Raw genomic sequence first — 19,665 nt, forward strand, 5'->3', positions numbered from 1 at the left:
TCGCTGTGAGACACTGAAGGCAACGTGAGCTACATGCACAAGTATAGAAGAGCTGCTTGGAGGAAGGAGGAGGTTTTACACTGATAGGTGGAAATGAGAGGCTTCCTCCTTAGTTTTCTTCTGGAATTTAATAAAATGACCTCATTTCTACATATGATTTTGTCATTTTAAACAAAATTTGACAAAGGGTGAGGGTTAGGGTTCATGAAATGAAACATGTTTTCTCAAGAATGGAGATTTGGCTCCAATCATGTCAACTGTGCACTTGAAGAGTTTTTCCTTGACAAGTCCCTCTCTTAGAGAATCTGTCCTAGAACAAAAACCTTGGGCTTGAAAACCTTTGTAAAATAAGTCATTTTAATCACTTTTCAGTTAAGGCAATCCAATACAAAGCATTTCACATGCCATCATATGACAACAATCATGTTCAAGGAAAAGAAAAGTCAAGAAAATCATGCAAATTGGGAAACAAACAAATAATTATGAAAGTGGGCAGAAATAATTGGATAAATCAACTGTAACATGCTACAGCTTCAAGCACTGTCCAAAGGAGAAATGTTTGTAGAACCAGGCACAAGAAAGAGCGAACAGACCACAGAGCTGACGGCCACGTTTGCCACCGACATGCATGGAATCTGCTTGGGTTCCTATTTTACAGGGTTCAGGTGGAGAATCCACATAATGAGCCAGAGGAACTGAATAAATGTGATGGGCGGAAAAGAGGGACAAACGCTGGAATCCGTAAACTGTTTTTTGCCCTCGTTCTCTGATGCACATCTCACACTGACAAGAAAACTAAATCATTAACTTATTATCCCTCCTCTAAATAAATCCACCCACATGTTTTTCGGGGATGAACAAAAAGCAGTCAACAGGAAGGAGAACGCGTTAATAAGGCATTATTTTTGCTACATTTGAGCAGCACATTTTCTGCTCGGTTGAATTCGTCTGCATCACCTTGTGTTTTAAAGCAAAGGACACCTTTTACAGCTTGTTGTTGTCACTGTAGCATCGTTTATTTGTCTGCATGATGATGCGCCACAAAGGACAAGAAGATTAATACAGGAAGAAAAGAACAATTATCGGAGATGAATGTGTCTGCGATTTAACGCTAACACCGAGAACAGTTTCGCAGCTCAGCTTAGGTTAGGCTGCAGTGGTGCACTGGTTCCTCCACTCCACTAGGTGGCGGGTTTGTAAGATGCTCTTTTGTAACCTGAGCCGCGTTTTGGTCCGGTGTGACTTTTGTAACCCTGCTTTTTTTCCTTTTCTTTTTTTTTCAAATAAAATTCTAACTCCCTAAAATGATGTTGTTGTTTTTTAAAAAGGTGAAAATATCAGATTTAAACTCAACATTCACACATGATAAAGTTTTTTTCTGATGCGTTGTGGATCTAGTGACACTGCAATGCAAATCATTCTATTGATGTGTAATTCTTATTGCTGTCTTATACTTCTTGTCGCTTGGCTCTTAAATCGGTGTGGCGTTTCCTCCCATTTTGTGTATTTGTTTTACGCGGGTTGTGACCTGCTCTCTCTGTTGTTCACAAGCACTGAATGAAATTAAATCTCCTGGAGGTTTTCACATTCCATCAGGTGGTCTCAAGGTGGCAAAGGTGCAGAAGTAATGTGTGAACAGCTGGACCGTGGACACAGGCGTGATGCTGCAGGTTGGCAATGATCTGACAGGCAGCTTATGAAATCAGGTTAAAACAAAAGGCAAACAAATAGATCATCATTCATAATGTGTAACTGTTGCTATCTGCTAACTGTAAATGAGGTATAATTCAACATGTGCCCTTTTGCTGCACATCTACAATAATTGAATTTTCTTAAGACCCAACAATAATAAATCTGACCTTGTCTTCACTGGGACACATGCAGACATGCTTGTTTGGAATATCGATCAGGTTATAGGCCGATCACTTAGGTTTGAGATATGAAAATATTCATAAATCTTGCTTATCTTCATATTTAATACATTTCCATTTTTACTTTATGGCTCAACAAAAAGGTTCCCACCGTGTGACAGAGGCGCTTGTGACAAGTTCAGCGAGATTTCACTCCCTAGTGTTGACAATAGCACATTGAAGTTTAAATATGGATAAATACAGTGGATTGTTAAAGACAAAACTGCGTGTTTCAAGGAACCGTAGGGGGGAAAAAATGCTACAGTCAATTTGCAAAAGCCTGAGTTCCGTTCAGTGTATAATTATACTACTACAGCTTGTTTTTTAGTTTGAATGTGATGACTTCGGTGGCAGTGAGAGAGTCAGAAGCTGTAGGCACATTTCTCCTGGTGCACTAACAGGACTTCTTACAGCTGCTGCACGTCTGGCAGATGTTTGTCCGTTTGTTTGCGTTAGAAGAGGGGATCTGTGGGATCTGTGGGAATCTGATTCGCTGCCGCAGATGGTAAAAGGCCACAAAAACAAACAGGACGAGCAGAAAAGCGTCCTTGTTTTCCTGTGGTTTGGGCAGATTGCTAATGCCTTTGCACCCCGGCGAAATACTTAATTGACGTAATGAACATTAATCCTAAGACTCCCGAGGCCACTTGTGAGCCCGCTGCTGCAGGACGGCTGCAATCGCCTTGAAGAGGGAACAAGCTGTAAAACGGAATCTTCGGGAAGCGCCACGGCTGCGGTTTCACTGACTCACACGGCGTCCAACTCCATGACAGCGGAGGTTATGAAGCCGCTGATGCGTGGCCACCGGGGGCTTTGAGATGTGCAGCACCGGCCTCTGGACACCGCAGCTGGTGCATGAGAACGCTGCCTTTCCTCTGTGACGTTCGTTTGAGTCAGCGTGTGTTATCTTTTGTCAATATTGCTCATGCTCCATTATACATATAATATACTTTATATAATCATGCAATGTCCCCTGTCATTGTGCCAGTGAAGCACCAGAAATGAGGTAACATTTCTGCCAAATAATATTATTACAGGATATAGAATATACTCAGTTGGATCTTTGTGTGAGTCCCTGTCGCTTCCTGACGCCTCTTGTGTAGATAAAACGTTCTTCGTGCATCCAAATCAAGTCCTGCAACTGAGATGGTGGAAAGGTTCTCATCTTTATAAATACATGGCTTTTTAAAGTGTCTATATTTTAATGTTCAGTTTGGTATTTTGCATATCTGCAAGTATAATAATGAACTCATTGATATTCCTGCTGTGCCCTGCTGAGGTCTCCTCTCTGACTGACAACAAGCCTGGGTCAGTAAGTGGCAGAAATGTAATAACGACCAAGACGTATGAATTAATCCGCCCTCTCCTCAGCTGACAGCTCTCAAAATCAGCCAAAGTGATTCGCCGGTTTTTGTTTTAAAAATGTAATCTCTCCCCTGTAGAAAGGATATTTTGTGCTTTTTTTGTCACGTCGTCTTGTGCAGTTGATTCAAACTAAAAGCTAATAATGGTGTCAAAACTGATACATCCATGCCACATTAGATAATAAATATACTGGGATGTCGGGCTTTATATTCTCAAACGACATGCTCGTTTACACATTTAGTAACAAAGAAGTAAATAAACTCAACACCTCCGAATATGAAAAGTCATGTTTTACGGGTTAAACGGTGGTCCTCTATCACACCCTGGCAGTAGTCTCAAATATAAAAACTAATTCTAGGAGGGGAAGGGTGTCAGAAAATATCACTGGGAAGAGGCCACAACGAGGACCGACGAGCGAGCTCGGGTCAATCTTCACGTGTCCTGATATACTTAGAGAAACAATCACAGACAGGCACAAGTTTGAACCACAATACGACCTCATTGAACCAACCTGCTGCCAAAATCAGACATCAAACAGTCAACTGCCGAGTAGCGTCGAGTAAAAGGCTGTCACCCACCAGTCCTGGGACGGTTTGCAGCCTCTCTTCGGGAGAAAACCGACAAATCAACACAATGAAAATAGAAAAAACAATAAAATACTGCTCCGAGTGCTGCTGGAGGTGTAAAATCCGACCACTTCCTGGTGCGTCGGCTCCCATTTGTACCAGAGACACAAGAGGCAGAGAGTTCCCGCAGGGCTCTGCGGCAGCTGCACGCTGTTAGTCCTCAGTCAAACACCGACAGGACAGCCTCAGATCTGTGTGTGATGGTGTGTGTGTCCCGGGGGTGTGTAGGGAGGGGGCGCCGGGTTGGGTTTGATCCCCCTGCTTTTCATGTACGAGATGAACTGGTCGGGGATCTCCGCTAGCACGTCTTTAGCCAGCCGGGCCATGCTCAACACGTGGTTGCCTGTTCTGTCCATGTAATCTCTGAACGGAACAAACTGAGGACAAAGAAGGGAAAACATGAGCGTATTTATGCACAGACAGCATCCACACAGTCGGGAACATCTGGTCTGTTCTTGGGAAGAGAGGAGGAATCCGCAGAGCCACTCTAGTCAATATTTCCCAGCTACGGCAAGCTTAAAGACACCGATCCGTCACTAATCCTCTCGCTCTTCTCTCAGGAGCGACTGGAATGAAACCAGCCTCAATTAAAAGATCGCGTTTGATCTTTGTCATTAGAGGCGAGGTGGATTCCGAAATGTTTTAGAAAAGTGGTGCAATGACGAGATTCGTCCGGAGCAGTGTGAGAAAGAAGAGTCTCACCTGAACTATGTCTCTCTCTGCGAGCTTCCCCCTGGATGAGATCCTGATGTCGTCCCCGTCCAGCTCCACCATCGCTGGAAGACACAAGATCACAAAAACTCACTGACGCACAATAAAACGTAGGCAAACCTCTCATGACATGTCATCGTTGTTTCATTTTAGGAGCTGCCCCGTGTGTGTGTGTGTGTGTGTGTGTGTGTGGTTGTACAGCTTTGCAGCAGTAATCTTTTTTATTAAAAAAACACATCTAATCCTCTAATCGTTCCTTCATTGCAGCCTTTGTGTAATTTATAATCATGCGCTCTAAATACAGAAGCCCTGTGTTTAACCTCAGCACTTTCCTCTGTATTTGTGTTGGAGTCCACCTCCGCCTTTTCTCTCCCCACTGACTCAAACATTTGCAGTCATTATTTTTCCGAGTTGGTGCCAGAGGGGCGCTTATGTCTCTGTCTGAAAGATGAAGAACTTCACTGTACCGTCAAACTCAGCCTGACCTACTCCGACTATGATGATGGACATGGGCAGCTTGGCGGCCTGCAGGGAGACAAACAACACACAAATAAAAGGCTAAAAGAGGAAAACACTCTTTTTTTCAATTAGCTAAATAACTTTGAAGAAGGCACAGAGAGGAAGAAATAAGGTGTGAGGAGCCAGAGGGCTCTGCTTGCTTCCCTTCTGATATCTCATGACCCATGAGTCCATTTCCTCTTGTCTGGATTCTCCATGGCTCTTATCTTGGCATGGCAATATGTGTGACCATTGCATGCTGGCTATCAGGCGGGGGAGCAGAGATTAAGCTCACTGCTTACAGCGGACACATAGATAACGTGCAAAAATGGGCCACATCCTCACAGCCCAAGTTGTTACGCGGCATATCCTCCCCCCCACAAAGAAAAATAAAGCAATCAAATGGATGCCATTCCTGTCTGGGTCATTCCGTGATTATTCGGCACAATAAAAACTAAACAACGATGTGTTTATGAATCCTTGCAAACTTGATAAGGTGGAAGCTGTCAGCTGGGAGAGGCAGGAGAGGGAGGCGGAGCCGGCTTCCATCACCACGGCGACCATCCTCAGGCAGCCCTCCCAACCACTCCCGAGCTACACCGCGGGTCACACGGGCGTCCCGAACGTTTAGATGAGGAGTGAACACCAAACTGTCAAGTTGATGAGTCCGTAAAATCACTTGCTTTTGCTCCAGAACCAAAGAAAATATTTGGATAACCTGACCTACGCTAAAGCCAGGCGGGCTGTGAAAGTTTGATTGGATGGTGATTTAGGGAGTTTCTGCTCTGGGAGCTTAGGCCCACAATACATAGCAGCTGATCTGCCTGTATGGGAGCAGATTTGACAAACTACTACACTGAGAGAAACCTTGATTTCCTCACTCACACAGGAATAACTGGAGCTCCCTGCTGCCCTTTAGAAAGAGTTCAGGTTCACTCCGATGTTTGTTTTAGATCCTTCCGGCACACGCAGCCACCAATATAAGCTTTCAATATAACTGGAATCCAACCAACGGTGGAATATTACTGGATGGAAGACACGTAATGCTTTGCGATCTCCAGCAGCGGCGCGAAGTCGGAGTCAAGCAAAAGTTATTATCTCGGTATTCTGGAGTGATGCTTCTATTTCAAATCTTCTTTTTTTAAATTACAAAAAGGGGAACAGAAGAAACGTCGTTGTCTATCTGTGGGTACGCTCACAGATGAAGCCAAAACAGTACATTTATTATGCAGGTGATAAAATTCCATCAGCCCAAACAGCTGCCTTGTGACTTCAGTGTCAGAACTTGTTCGACAAATGCGTTTCTCTCTTATTTCGCTCATTAAAGCGTTAATGCATAATTCACGAGCGACCTCAAGCTAAAGTCAGATGTGCTTTTTACAAAATGGAAGATTTCTTTGCATTCTGAACTCTGAAATTCTTTTTCCACATTACCCACATGCACTCTCAGTTAATATTAAACAGGGTGATGGGAACCAGCGCGATAGCAGACAACTTCCAAGAGTTTTAATCTTTTGAACAAGAAAAATCTGTTGTGGCAAATCAGGTAACCTCTTCTGCCACAAAGATGAGAGCGCATAGTTGACACCAGCTCAAATACAGCACTTCAATATGTTCATCAACACACACACACGCACGCACACATGCACGCATGCAGATATGTGCACTTAGCCAGAGACAGAAGCACCCGTCAGAACATCAGATGCCACCTAAAATAACTTGGCAACCCACCCTGCCCCACTTTTGCCATCCTTCTGTCACACTCACATTTCAGATCCATTTTATAAGACAACAAAACAGTCAGCAAACACTCCGCTTCAGCTGTGGGCTCTATGGACTCCACTCACATCAGTGAAAGGAGGCGCAAAGCGATGGCAATGAAATTTAAATGGACTTAAAACCATCGTGGAACACACTGCTGGACTTTTCCATGAATTTTCCATGTGTTTCCGTGAGTTTTCCATGTATTTCCTGTGACACGAAGCAATTCAACAACATAAGCAAATGGTTTGGAAAGCATAAATCCAGAATGATCATTCTAACCTCAACTCTTAAACCATGTTTTTAAACAGTCTTTCGAAGTTGTGAGGATCAGGCAAAATGTCCCCACTTTCCAAAATTGTCCTCAGTTCACAGTTAGAATGAGGATTGTTGGTACTCAATATGTAATGAATGTGAGAAAACACACACACACACACACACACACTGGATATAGGATAACAGTCAACTTTAGCTTTGCTCGAACTCTTTTGGATTTAGTGGCCCATCAGGCTGAGGAGAACAACCATGCAGAGTTGAACCTGTAATGTTTGCTGTCGGTGTCTACGGTTCAGTAAACAACTCACAGGATCTAAATAACCACAAGCTGCCTCATGTCTGAAGCAGACAAAGATTCCCAGTAAGAGGAAGAAAAGATAAACCATCAACAACGTTAATCCTGCCTCAGGATCGGTTCCACTTCATTTGGATCCCGTCTTTGCCGGCTGCTGTCGATGAGTCACAGAACCAGACAGATTGTGCAGCCCTGATGTTGACTGGTTCAGCTTTCATTACAAAAGTGTGGACAGATACGCAGACAACACCTCATTTGCAGAGGAGTTTCAAACTCCAGACGTGAAGCAGCGGCTCATCCCGGGTTAATTGGTTCTGCTGATCTGGAGTCTGTGGTGACTGTGATGAGTCCCTTCGATACAGAGATGGAGCACGATGTACCGATAGGTAACGAGAAGGAGAGGAGAAGGCCAACGGAGCCGATGCGGCGGACCAATTTCTTATAGGCTAACAATGGAAACAAAGAACGACTCGTGTGTGGGGGGATCAATCCAAAGAGATGGGGTCTCTACGGCAGAGAGGAACCAAGGATGCAGCGGAGGAACCCTGCAGTCACGAGCAGAGGAGGGGACAGGGAATGATTGACAGGTGGGTTTCAGGAGCGTCGGCGTCCGTTATGTCTACTAAAGCGCGATTGAAGTGCACGTAGGCACGCCGACTTCTCCCCCCTCTCTTTTTTGAACGATAAAGCATAAAATCAGCAGCGCATCCTCCCTTGCCTGGGGAGGGTGGGGAGGGAGGGAAGGGGGAGGGTGGGTAGTAAAAATGGAAAGCAGTGGAAGCAGCAAGCATCAGCAGGCGTCAGTGTGAAGGCGGTGAGATAGAGCAGCAGGCAAGATCTTAAAAGGAAGGTGTGGCTGTTCTAATGTTTGGAGTAACAGTCGCAAATTCCCTTTAAATCCAGTCTGCTGGGTGTTCTGTGCCTGCAGCCGGCCGGGGGACGGGGGACGGGGGACGGGGGGTCCAGTAAAGGAGGGGCAGAAGCTGAGGCCACCTGCCATTTGATGCAGTGAGAAAGACAGACGGTGCTGGGAACAATGCAGAAACGCAGGTGCACACTCACAAACCCATGTTTACTGGGGGGGGAGGGGGTATGTTGTTTGTTTGTGTGTGGTCATACTCTCGTCCTTACGTTCACGATGGCCTCTTTGGTCTGAGCCATGTCAGAAATGACGCCGTCTGTGATGATGAGGAGCACGAAGTACTGGGAGCCGTCCTGCACCGCCGCCGCATACCTGCAGACTCACAAGAGGAATCAAACTCACAAAGTTGGAAAAGCAAATACTCACTGAGCAAAACTAGAGAAAGCAGCTTCCAGCTCAATTTACATATCATTGCATTCACCAGCTATTTAAATGCTAAACACCAACACCGTAATGTTATTATTTCTGTTTGGATTCAGTGCACCTGTTTTAATTTTCATTTTTAATTAACAGATATGGTGGAACCACACGGATAATTAACTGGGTATGGACCGGAAAGCCGCTCAAATGGTATCGCGGTTTGCAAACTGTTTCACCAGATTCGGTACTGGATAAATCCGCCGCCGTGTGAGGCGGGCGGCTTCTGCAAAACCTTAGAAATTCACAGCGTTGCCTGTAAATCTGCAGTCAGGGCACAGCTCACCCAACCGACAGTCACGGAATTTCTCGAGAAATTTATAGGCCTCCTTCCGAGGGGGGATCACACAAAAGTCTGCCTCTTTGTTCTGGATAATCTATCGCGCCTGAGCCGTTCCGAGCAGCAAATAGCATCACTGACATCTAGGATCAGATGCATCACCACCAAGAAACATTCCCAGCGATACTTTTGGAGATGAGTGAGACTCGCGCCCAATAACTCAGCGGCTAGATGGAAGATGTTCTGATTTTAATCATTCTTGATTGCAAAACCGCCTCTAAATGTTGTGGAAATTATTATTAGAGGAGGTTTTTGTCTCCCTGAAATAAGAGACTATAGAAGGCGAAGATGAATGCCACATTAGCAACAGAAGCATTTCATAGTATTTAATCTAAACAGTTAACACAGGCTACTAATGCCTCGGCTAAAGGCGGTAGTTAGCAATGTTGCTATTATGCTATAGGATAGTGCAGAACAGGAATGGTGGCACAAAAAGTGGTGTGTGTTCCCACCTGGCCACGTGGTTGACCACAGGAGCGAAGTTAGTCGGCCCGTACAGCTGAACTGTCCTCAGGCTCTGATGATACGCCTCCAATATTCCCTCAATCCCATTACAGTAGGGATTCTCCATGTTTCCATTCTGGGAAATAAGAAAGAAAAGGCTCCAACCTGCATTTGCTCAACAGAAAACAGCCACTAAATCAACACGGCTTCACCAGCGGGAACTCATGTGACACCCGTCCATCCGGGGGCAGTTTGGCTCCGAAGCCCAGAGCCGGGAACATCTTGTCGCTGTCGTAGTCCTGAATGATCTCCCCGACGGCCTTCAGCGCCATGGCGTAAGCGTTGAGCTGGTAGGGGTTCATGTAGTGCAGAGAGGTTGACTGTGAGGGGTTACCTGTGGACCAAGGTGAACCTGGGTGACATTTCTGATCCAAAGGTCATTCCTTGTTCAGACCTTAAGATGAAGCAACATTGGGAGGTGACTGTGATCTATACAGCTCCTCTCATTACCAGATGCTGATCTGGGATTAGAGCAGCAGGATAAACGAGGTGTTAAGGGTTTCCTTTAGGAGCACCGAAGTTACCTGTCGCTACGCCAACGTTGAGCATCGATAACACTTTACCTGATAAATCTTCATAAAACGGCTTCTTCAATCCTCATTTCACAGCTTCTAAAATTCTTTTTTCATGTAAAAAATGTGTCCACAGAGAAGAACGAAGGGTAACATTCTCAAAACCCAGAAGGACTGAGCTGTTTGCAGAGATTCCAAAACCATTCAAACTTATTTTTTTAATCTCCCGTGGTCTTGGTTAAATCGATAAGAATAGCATACCACCACATTTTTTACACTCTTAATGTCTGTGATTCAGCCCTGGGTGGAAGCGTCTCACAGAACACTTTGCGTGACTGTAATTAATGAGACAAAGACCGTTATTAGATTTCACAGACTTTGTCAAGTGGAGGATTTAACACCTTTCATTTCACTTCAGTGGGAAAGTCTGTTATAATCTTTATTGACGGAGCACTGAGGACATCTGGAAGAGCTGCACCCCGCTGGGTACGGGACGCGTCCCCGCGTTTGTCCGTCCGCATGCTTGTTTGTATATTTGGGCCGATCGATTTTGAAATTGGACATGTCACGATCAAAGAGCACGGCGATCGGTTCTCACCCTCCTCACGCACACACGGAAACTTTGCAGTGAGGATCACTCACCATTAGATGCTGTGAAATCGATGGCCACAGTGAAATTGATCTGCGTCCTAGAAGGGGAACGAGAGGAGGACACGGGAGAAGAAAACTCAATGACAGAGACCAGCCTCCAATAACAACACTCATTACATCCCTGCTATCTTACGTAACAGCACAGTAATATCTGATGGGAGAAACAGCTACAATCTGACAATCGTTTGTCATTTGCGGAAGTTGTTGCGAGTTTGTCTGACTTTTCCCTCTGCGAGGACGAGAGGAAACAACAATTAGCCTGATGGAGCACTAAAGAAATGATCATAATCCAATTTCCCTGCTGATGAAGTGCTACCCACTTGGTGTTCATTCAAAACAAGGGCAGGAGGCCCTCAGGGCTCCATAAAAGAGAAGAAACTGAAATAATGAAATGAGTCAGGGATCTATCAGCATGGTTTTGGTGTATCTGTACTTTTTATATATATAGTAACAGAAAAACATTCCATTAGGAAGAAGAATGGAATGCTTCACAGGGCCAGATTAACATTTGAGTTTGGGGTCGGAGAACGTCACTGCATCACTCTGCAAAGCTAATTAATAATTGAAGCTAATGTTACTCACTTAGGAGTCTGCCTGTCTTCACATCTGTCACTCTCCCCACAAAATGGGTTTTTGGTTCAGGTTTTGTTGTAGATCTGTTCAGTCTGAGGGCTTCTGTTATTGCTTCACTTGGATTATGCACATGGGTGGAGGGGCTGATAGCCCGAGAGCTAAAGATCTTTATAAGCTAGCATTGCGGCCTGAGAGTACGCCTTTGTGCACCTGTCATTAGCAGTTACCATCTGCAGTGTATCTGTCCACATTCATCAGCGTCAAGCAACGTCGGGACGGAGACGCTGCTGTGGAAAAGCTGCTGATTCTAAAAAGAGGATCCTTCATAAACATCTTTCAATCTGACACAAATCTGACGGTAGTCATCAATTCTGTGTTTCACCACCATGTATTCAGTCACAGGGATGTTGGCCTCTGGGCCCCAGTTCAGTCTAGAGTGGGTACAGGTGGCACAAATTGAAAACTTCCTTTGATTTAGCTTCTATACTATTGAAACTGAAATAGCGGTTCATCTTCTCACGGTCCCAACGGTGACTAACAAGAGGACCCAAAAACTGAGGCATCTTTCAACATCATCTATCAGTCCTGGTTAAACGAGTCCCATCCGCACCATAGCCACAGATTTCTTTCTATCGATTTTTCATCGCGCACTTTCCTAAATTCCAGCCATTTTTCTGTGGACCAACTATAGTCCAACAAGTGGCAGAATAATGTTAGGGGGGCACCGGTGACAGCGATGTTCCTGAAGCGCGGCTGCTAAACATTAAGCTTATTGTTCCATACATCAACTGTCAGCAAGAACTGTCACATTTGTTTACGCTGCAGCAGCCTGTAAACCAAGTGACAACCAGCCTGCTGTGGTGGGACAGCGGAGGACGACGGCCTGGATCTACCTGCCACCAAGACGTGCTTGTCATGAGACAGTCCTGATAGCCACATGTCAGGTCACTCACCTAAGCTGAGGTCGCGGGGTTGTCACCTGCCACCGAGGCACTTTGGTTCCAGATGTTACAGCTAAAAGGTTTAGTGGGACATTTAAGTTCCCATTGGGACAGATTCCTTAAGACATGCTAGTTTTGTGAAGGGTGTTGAGACTGATGCTGAAAGAAACAGGCGATCACCTGATCGCTTGCGTCGCAACCCGCAATGGCAGGAAGTGATGTCAGACTGGAGCTGTGGCCACAACACCCTAAAATATAGGACTTCTGCTGCACTATTGGAACCACTGTTAAGCTTTTAGCTGCCAGCTGTCAACATTAGCTGTATAACAACATTTTACATGGTCCCCGACCAGTTTGGTTTTTAACTTTTCAAACCCAGCCGGCAAGGATTCCGGTCGGCGTTCCCACTCACCCTCCTTTGATGTAATCTAAGAAGGTGAACTCTGACTCCACTGAGAACGAGAGCAGGGTCACCTGAATTTGAAAAACAAGAAGAAGCGCATCATTAAATTCCGCCACAGGAAAGACGATGAGCCGCAGTTCAGGGGTTCCCGACTGATCCTTTCAAGCCCAGAATGAGCTTCGTCTGTGCTGCGTTCTCATGTCTTTGTTGCTAGAGTGAAATTACCATTAAAAGTAGCATCAAATAACAATCTGAAATGTGGAAAATCACTTTACTGATGATTAAAATCAACACTCACAGTTCCAGAATTGACATATTTCTTTTTCTTCATTTTCTTCTTAGTATTAATCACCTGCATGCAGATAAGAGGAAAAGCTAAAGAAGTGGCTCTGAATAACAAACATCCCATCCTCAGACAGACAATGACATCAGACGGGGGTGCAACAGGTGACCCTTCGTTGGGAGGAGTCTGCTGATGGCCTGAGCTTTGCACTAAAGTGCCCTTTTACATCGCAAGCACTTCCTGTTCCGCCGACATAATTCTTATTCCCGACGAGGCTGTTCGGCCGCCCTGACCCCGTCCTCATTTAAGCAGAAGTTATTTATGCATGCAGGTGGGGAACGCCATCCAAACTCACTGGATAGGCGAGGTTAAATACTGGAAATCTGACCATCGCGGGCATTTTGCGAGGCATTTTAGCTGATTCGATGGTGCGTTAAAATGCGATGTCCTCTGCCTCGATTGAGGAATCTTACACACATCCATCACGCTGCTTACTGGGTCGGGTTTGTGAATTTGGACGCCACGGATGACAGGTGGCACAGCGTGAAGTTTCAAGGCTTCGTTTATTTTTACCAGTATTTCAAAAGAGTGCGGAGAGAGAAACCTCAGTCCTGACGCCAAAGATGTCTCAGCTCATTACCTTGTTCCTCTGCGCCCGCGAGATACCAAAGTGACAGCGTCTAATTTAACATGCAGGGATGGCAATTTGTCTGACACACTCAACAATCTGCTGATGCAAAAGCTAAAGGGCCTTTCAGTCTCACTGAGGAAGGGGGGGGGGGGGGGGGGGGAGTCGAGAGTGCTGGATAATGGAGCTGACGTCCAAGACGCAGGGCTTTGTCCTTCAGCTGAAGGCCGCCGGACCGCGGCGGAATAAAGATGACACTGTCTGCTGTTTAGTTTGGCATTTTTATGAGCTAACATCCACCTGAAACATTTGCTTAAAAATGAACGAGTCTGATTCCAACAGGTTCAACGAAACGTGCGGGACACACAAGCCGTCAAAAACAGATGCAACGACAAAAACGATCAATTCATCATAACCTCTGAAAACATGAAGACAGTCATTTCTTTGGTGCCACGCTCACCTCATACACATTAAACTGGCTCTGCCCTCGAGCAAGCTCTCTGTAGCTCGTTGTATAGTCTCCAATGAAGTCGTGGCTAAAACCAGGAAAAGCACAAAGATTACAGGGAAGAAACGTAGACAGCAGATGTTTGGGACTAAAATGCTGGGCCAGGAAGTTGTAAAAGGTTTAGCAACAGGTTAAAGGTAAACAGGCTCACCTCCCATCCCTGTCCCAGTCATAAACCTCCACCTTGATTGTCCTGGAAGAAAAAAGCACGATGTCAGGATACGCCGTTGAAAAAGATGTGAAAGATGCCACATACAGTGCAATAAATGTTATCTCTGGAGGAAAAGGAAAGAAGCACGGGGGAGGAAGCATCATGTGAGGAACTGGTCCATCCCCATATCAGCCTGCATCACAGATTTTAATCAGTCCGTGCGTGCTGCCGCTCCCGTGCTGCACGTTGACTGCAGGTGCAAATGAAACGTGACATTTCAAAGAGAGAGAGAGAGAGAGTTGTTAATGAGTCGATTTGGCCAACATCTCCAGCAAAACCTCCCAGTTAAGGCTTGAAGGGTTGGACTATATTATAACCCAGAAGTAACAAAACCCTGTTTAAACCCGTGTTAATGTTGTTAGCATCCTTATAATGAAGGACAGCAGAATGCAGCTACAAATTTGGGCTTTTCCTCTGCGCCTGCGAGGTTTTCCCAACCAAATGTGGCTCGTTCTTACTATTTGGAGCTTTTAGGAAAAGAAGTTTGACTCCAGAGTGGAATTGAAAGCAGCATCTGCGCCTTCTTCTGTGCAACAAACAGTCAACTTGTTTAGAGCTTTTGTGCAAAAACAGCAACTTTCCCACTGCGGCGTGTGTTAACTTTCAACACTCCAAAACTACAAAAAAAAAATAAAAATAAAACATCAGGGGAGGAGAAAAGTACCAGAGCACTTTAAATAACTGCTGCTGTAACAATGTCCCTGCAGAGCCACGGGGGGAAGGGAGCACTTTTTTGGACTCTCATTCCTGAGTCACATTGATCTCACCCCCATTCCTCCCCTCTCTCCCCACTTGGAAATGACACCAGCTCAGAGCCAAAGAGAACAGAAGCGAGCGGCACATCAGAGGCTCTTTCTTGTCAGCGAGGAATTAAAAGATCCCTGAAATAAGCCACCTGGCTCCCGTCACTCTGCCTTTTTGACAGTTTGTTCTTTTGAGGGCGTCTTCAAGGCCGCGAGCGAGAGAAATTCGCCTGTCACCTTGGCGGCAGGCACTTTTCCTCCTGCGTGGGTGACAAAGATACAGGGGAGCGGCAGAGATGAGACGCGGGTGGGATCCATCCCATACTCCCAACAACCCATACGCAGCCGCTGCCAATGAGGCGTAAGTGTGCCGTTTAAATGTCGTCTGTGTTGCACCAGCACGCTGCCACTGTTGCAGCAGCTCCCATTATTGGATTGCCCATCCGAACTTGGATGCACATTAAAAGGACCCTCTCGGATGTTGGAGTGGCCACTTGAATTTTCACAACAACAACATACACTCAAGAACTCATCTGCTGCGGATATGCTCCGATGCTATTTGCAGGCATCCTGAGCGATGGTGGATCCTCTTCATTAATGGAGGTTCACGGATGACGGGGAGAAACACCGAGTAATTCCGTGACCTGCGAGCCGCCGGTGCATGAGTTTGAGTCAGCTTTATGGTGACCGGCATGAATGTCCGCACCGACTGTAAGGAAATACAGACGAGTCTCTCTTCTCCACATTTCTTTAGAGGTTTCATGTGATTTCTTGGTTTCTACTTGAATAATTTCACTTCCTTTTGGCTCACTAATGGGCGATCGACTGATGGATGCACGCGTTCAGTCAACAAATTAGAATCACTTTCTGAAGAGATGATTAGCGTATAATTCCCAGCATGCATTGCTTCAGAGTTCCTACAGTATTAGGCTTTTCAATTGCTTTCCATCCACTATATTTCATGTTTTTCCAGTTGGAAACTACCCACATGCTATATATTGCGGCGGCGGCATTTATTTTGGCCTCGTGGCCAAGACAGTTGATGGCTAATTAAAAATAATGAGGATACGCTCCACTCAGGGTCCCCTTCTTCCTCCTCTTCATCCTTCAGGTCTAATTTAATGTCCTGCAGAAATCATGTAGGCTTCAGAGAATGTGTTCTAACAACATTACTGGTGTATTATGGACCCAATGAACACAAAAACTACTATTTGATGTTGAATAGAAACACGTTCTCAGTCCTCAAGTGAGACCATAAACAATTAATCTGCATCTGTTCTTCATTCCTCTTCGGTTACTACGATCATGTGACTCCTGTTAAACCTTCTTTCTGTCGTCAAACATCCGACAGACACGATGAGCAAAGTAGTTCCAACATCTGCCGCCGCTGCTTCAGCGAAGTGAAGACCTGCATTTGCAGTCTGAGAAAAAGTGTTGCTAATGTCCATCAGTGCCACAGAACAGCTGCGCAATTAACCAAGCGTGGCGTTTGAGTCCAATGCCTCAAATATTGGCTTTTAAACATCCAGTGTGCTGGATTTGGTGACGGGAATGCAGACAAAACGAACTGAAAACAGTAAAAATATACGTTTTAAAGTATTAAAACTCATGCTGGAGTTTCCCCCATTGCATTTATATATACAAAGTTTTGTCCTTCAAATATTCTTCAAGGTTGTCAACAGGGAGCGGACCAAACGGCCCCTGGCAGCGTCTCAGATCTGGGCTGTCACACTGGTGTCCTCGCCCTCACCAGCACCATTTTCCCATTGACAGAGAGACAAGGGTACTTGTCCACTTTGTTGCACAAGATTGTTGCTTTGGTGACATTAAAAAAATGTCCAAAAAGAAATTAGACACAGCAACAGAGAACATAAGTGTCACTGCTCAGATTTGATGTTTTAGTTTTTAGGTTCGTTTTGAATACAACTTGGGACATTTGGTCTGTTGAGGGTTCTGACGCCGGACCCAGAAGCTGAAGTTGTGTATTGCACGTGCGACAATACTGTTTAAACTTTCACGGGGCCAAATCACCACGGAAACATGTTTCCACTGTTTTCAGAGGAAATTATGTTCCAAGTGACAGATAAACATGCACAAAAGGACCAATCAATTCTCTGGCGAATGCCGTTATATTTCTCAGAAGTTGGTGAGATATGAACCCAGTGGGAACGTTCCTCCTCTCTTGGTTCACTCTTTAATTTTTGGGTTTTGGAAAATCAATCTGCTGCCGCAGAGACTCGCTGAAGCACCTTTTCTTTGTCACTTGTTACATTTGTGAGGGTTAGTGCTTCAGACATGGGCTGGAGCCCACATACAGACTGTTTTAATGAATGTAAGAAAATCACACAATCCACAGTCAAAAGCTGAAAGCCAGGAGTCACTGAGGACGTCCAGGCAAAGCAGAAAACACACACAAGATGGGTAAATTAGACATTTATCAAAAGCCACATCATGAGAGTTGGTGGACAAATCTCTCCATACTTCCTGGAAATCCAAACCTGCTCTTGAAACATTGTTTTTGGAAACCTTACACAACCCCATCCTTGTGTTTCTGACCTTAAAACCATTATTTCAACTTGTCACATTGTGAAAAAGTTGCAGCCTTTAATCCAAGTTTAATGGCGAACTCATTCCTTCTTTGTACATTCACTTGTGCCCACCGGAGCGTGCAAGAGCAGGAACATATCTGAACTATATCGCTGGTCTAATTAGAATAAATTAACTGCTGTACTTGAGTAGGCTGGCGCTCTCTAAAGACGGAGGTGATTAAATCTATTCTTCAACATGTCGTGGACTTGGAATTAGAGTGCAACCCAGAAAAAATGTGCAGAAACATAGGATAGAATGTAAAATAAGAAGTATTAAAAGAGATGTTTAACACACACACACACACACAGACACACACACACACACACACACACACACACACACATTCAATCATCCTATTGGCCTGCCTCAACGGCTGTGTGGTATCGATATCAACACCAGAGCTACAAACTATTCATCTAGATTTATCCAACTGTTCAATATCACTTAGAGTAGAAGTGTGCATTAATCCATGAGCACTGAGGCCGGCTCAGTTGAATACAAATGGGTAGCTCATTGCTGTCTCCCCAGAAGAGCGTTCAAGCCCTTTGGAGAGATGTTGAACCTTGTGGATTGGCTTGTAATAACATGGAATCCGTTTTCTTGAACTATTCGTGGAGTTAATATCGTCACAGGGCTTTGATTTAATTTAGTCTTCGTGGGTTTAGACCCAGACAGGTCTTTTCGCCACACTGGTTCTACTTTCTTTACAACAGTTGTAATCTTTTATTTTTCTGTATAAATTGCTATTTTAGACATCACCCAAGTTGGGTTTTTTTTAACAATAAATCTTTCTGTGAAAAAGTGGTGAAAAATAAGGGATGACAGTAAAATAATTCACATACCAGTTTCTGCAAATGTTATCTGTTTCCTTCCTGTTTTTCAGCTCATTTTATGATTTGGCTCATTTTCTCAGAGGTCTTTTGAAATTACAGGCAGACAGACAATCCTGGACAAAAACGCCCGCGTCTCCTCTCACAATACATGTTGACATAAACGGTGCACCAACGTGGAAGAAGGGCCAATCATTATTTACTCTTCAGAACAACAACAATATCTTTCTTTCTCCTTCCTGATGCAAAAGATTGCACACACACTCTCTGAATGCAGACACCTCTGGAATCTCTGTGCCCATCACAAACAGTCCACAACGATATTCCAGCTCGTCTCTCTTGAGGAGCTAGGGAGGAGAAACATTTTTGAGTTTTGATTTTTGGCCCTCGAGGTTGCCAAATGTCGCACACATGACCTTTGATTGTTCTGCCAAATGTAGGGATGCAAGTTTCAAATGTTATTCTACTTCGATTTTCTCTGTCCCCGCCTCAACTCTGTGCTCGTGTGGCCTAGACATAGTTGTTAGCAATCTTATTATGTGCACATATCATTAGTTCAGAGACTAATTAAAAGCCTCTGAAGAGCTCCATATCCCATAAAGCTTAAGCAAATAACTGTCTGTGTGATGGATGCTTAGGGGTTGATGGATTAGCTTATGCGCAGGTGAGAATGCTTTGAGTTTGGTAATGTAGTGACATTTTTTAGATATGCATTCACTCAATTTACAGGAAAGATGAAGCAAATTTAACACTCAAAATAGCAAAATATTCTCTCTCTCTCTCTCTCACCCACACACACAAACATACACGTTAGTTATTACGCCATAAAGAAATCTTTGTTTTAACATTAATATTTAGCATTGTTTTTGCAGACCCGTGTTTGGCAATGATGGATGTTTTAATTACTTAAACAAGTCCTCTGGGAGGCCCCAAATCTCATTTGCTGCTTCTGCATGAGCATGCTGATAACAGAAACATCACAACGAGATTACTGGCGATTAGAGGGCCATACGTGCGACCTGCGCTTATTCTAGCCAAGATCGATAGCAGAGGGTGCCCCGAGCCACAAAATTAAAGTGACAGTAGGAAGAATGCCACCGTGTTGCACCGGTATTGATTTCTGAGGGTTAAAATCATCAGTGCTCAGGCTCTTTCACCAGCGTTTGAT

At 44.7% G+C, this 19,665-nt stretch overlaps 1 protein-coding gene across 2 annotated transcripts in view; it reads right to left on the reverse strand.

Annotated features, from left to right (window-relative positions):
* Positions 1–335: 335 nt before the first annotated feature.
* The window catches only part of cpne5b (copine Vb), a 58,309-nt gene continuing 38,979 nt past the window's right edge, over positions 336–19,665 (reverse strand). For both annotated transcript variants that reach the window (XM_057029867.1, XM_057029868.1), the window contains 11 exons: positions 14,276–14,317; positions 14,077–14,152; positions 13,004–13,057; positions 12,715–12,776; positions 10,780–10,826; positions 9,778–9,959; positions 9,574–9,701; positions 8,574–8,676; positions 5,080–5,137; positions 4,604–4,677; positions 336–4,278 (listed from right to left, as the gene is read on the reverse strand). In XM_057029867.1, the coding sequence (XP_056885847.1) occupies positions 4,087–4,278; positions 4,604–4,677; positions 5,080–5,137; positions 8,574–8,676; positions 9,574–9,701; positions 9,778–9,959; positions 10,780–10,826; positions 12,715–12,776; positions 13,004–13,057; positions 14,077–14,152; positions 14,276–14,317 (1,018 nt within the window). In that variant the 3' untranslated portion in view covers positions 336–4,086. The remainder of the gene's footprint in view (positions 4,279–4,603; positions 4,678–5,079; positions 5,138–8,573; positions 8,677–9,573; positions 9,702–9,777; positions 9,960–10,779; positions 10,827–12,714; positions 12,777–13,003; positions 13,058–14,076; positions 14,153–14,275; positions 14,318–19,665) is intronic.

Source organism: Takifugu flavidus, chromosome 4 (assembly GCF_003711565.1).
Source record: "Takifugu flavidus isolate HTHZ2018 chromosome 4, ASM371156v2, whole genome shotgun sequence".
In the NCBI taxonomy this organism is placed as follows: Eukaryota; Metazoa; Chordata; class Actinopteri; order Tetraodontiformes; family Tetraodontidae; genus Takifugu; species Takifugu flavidus.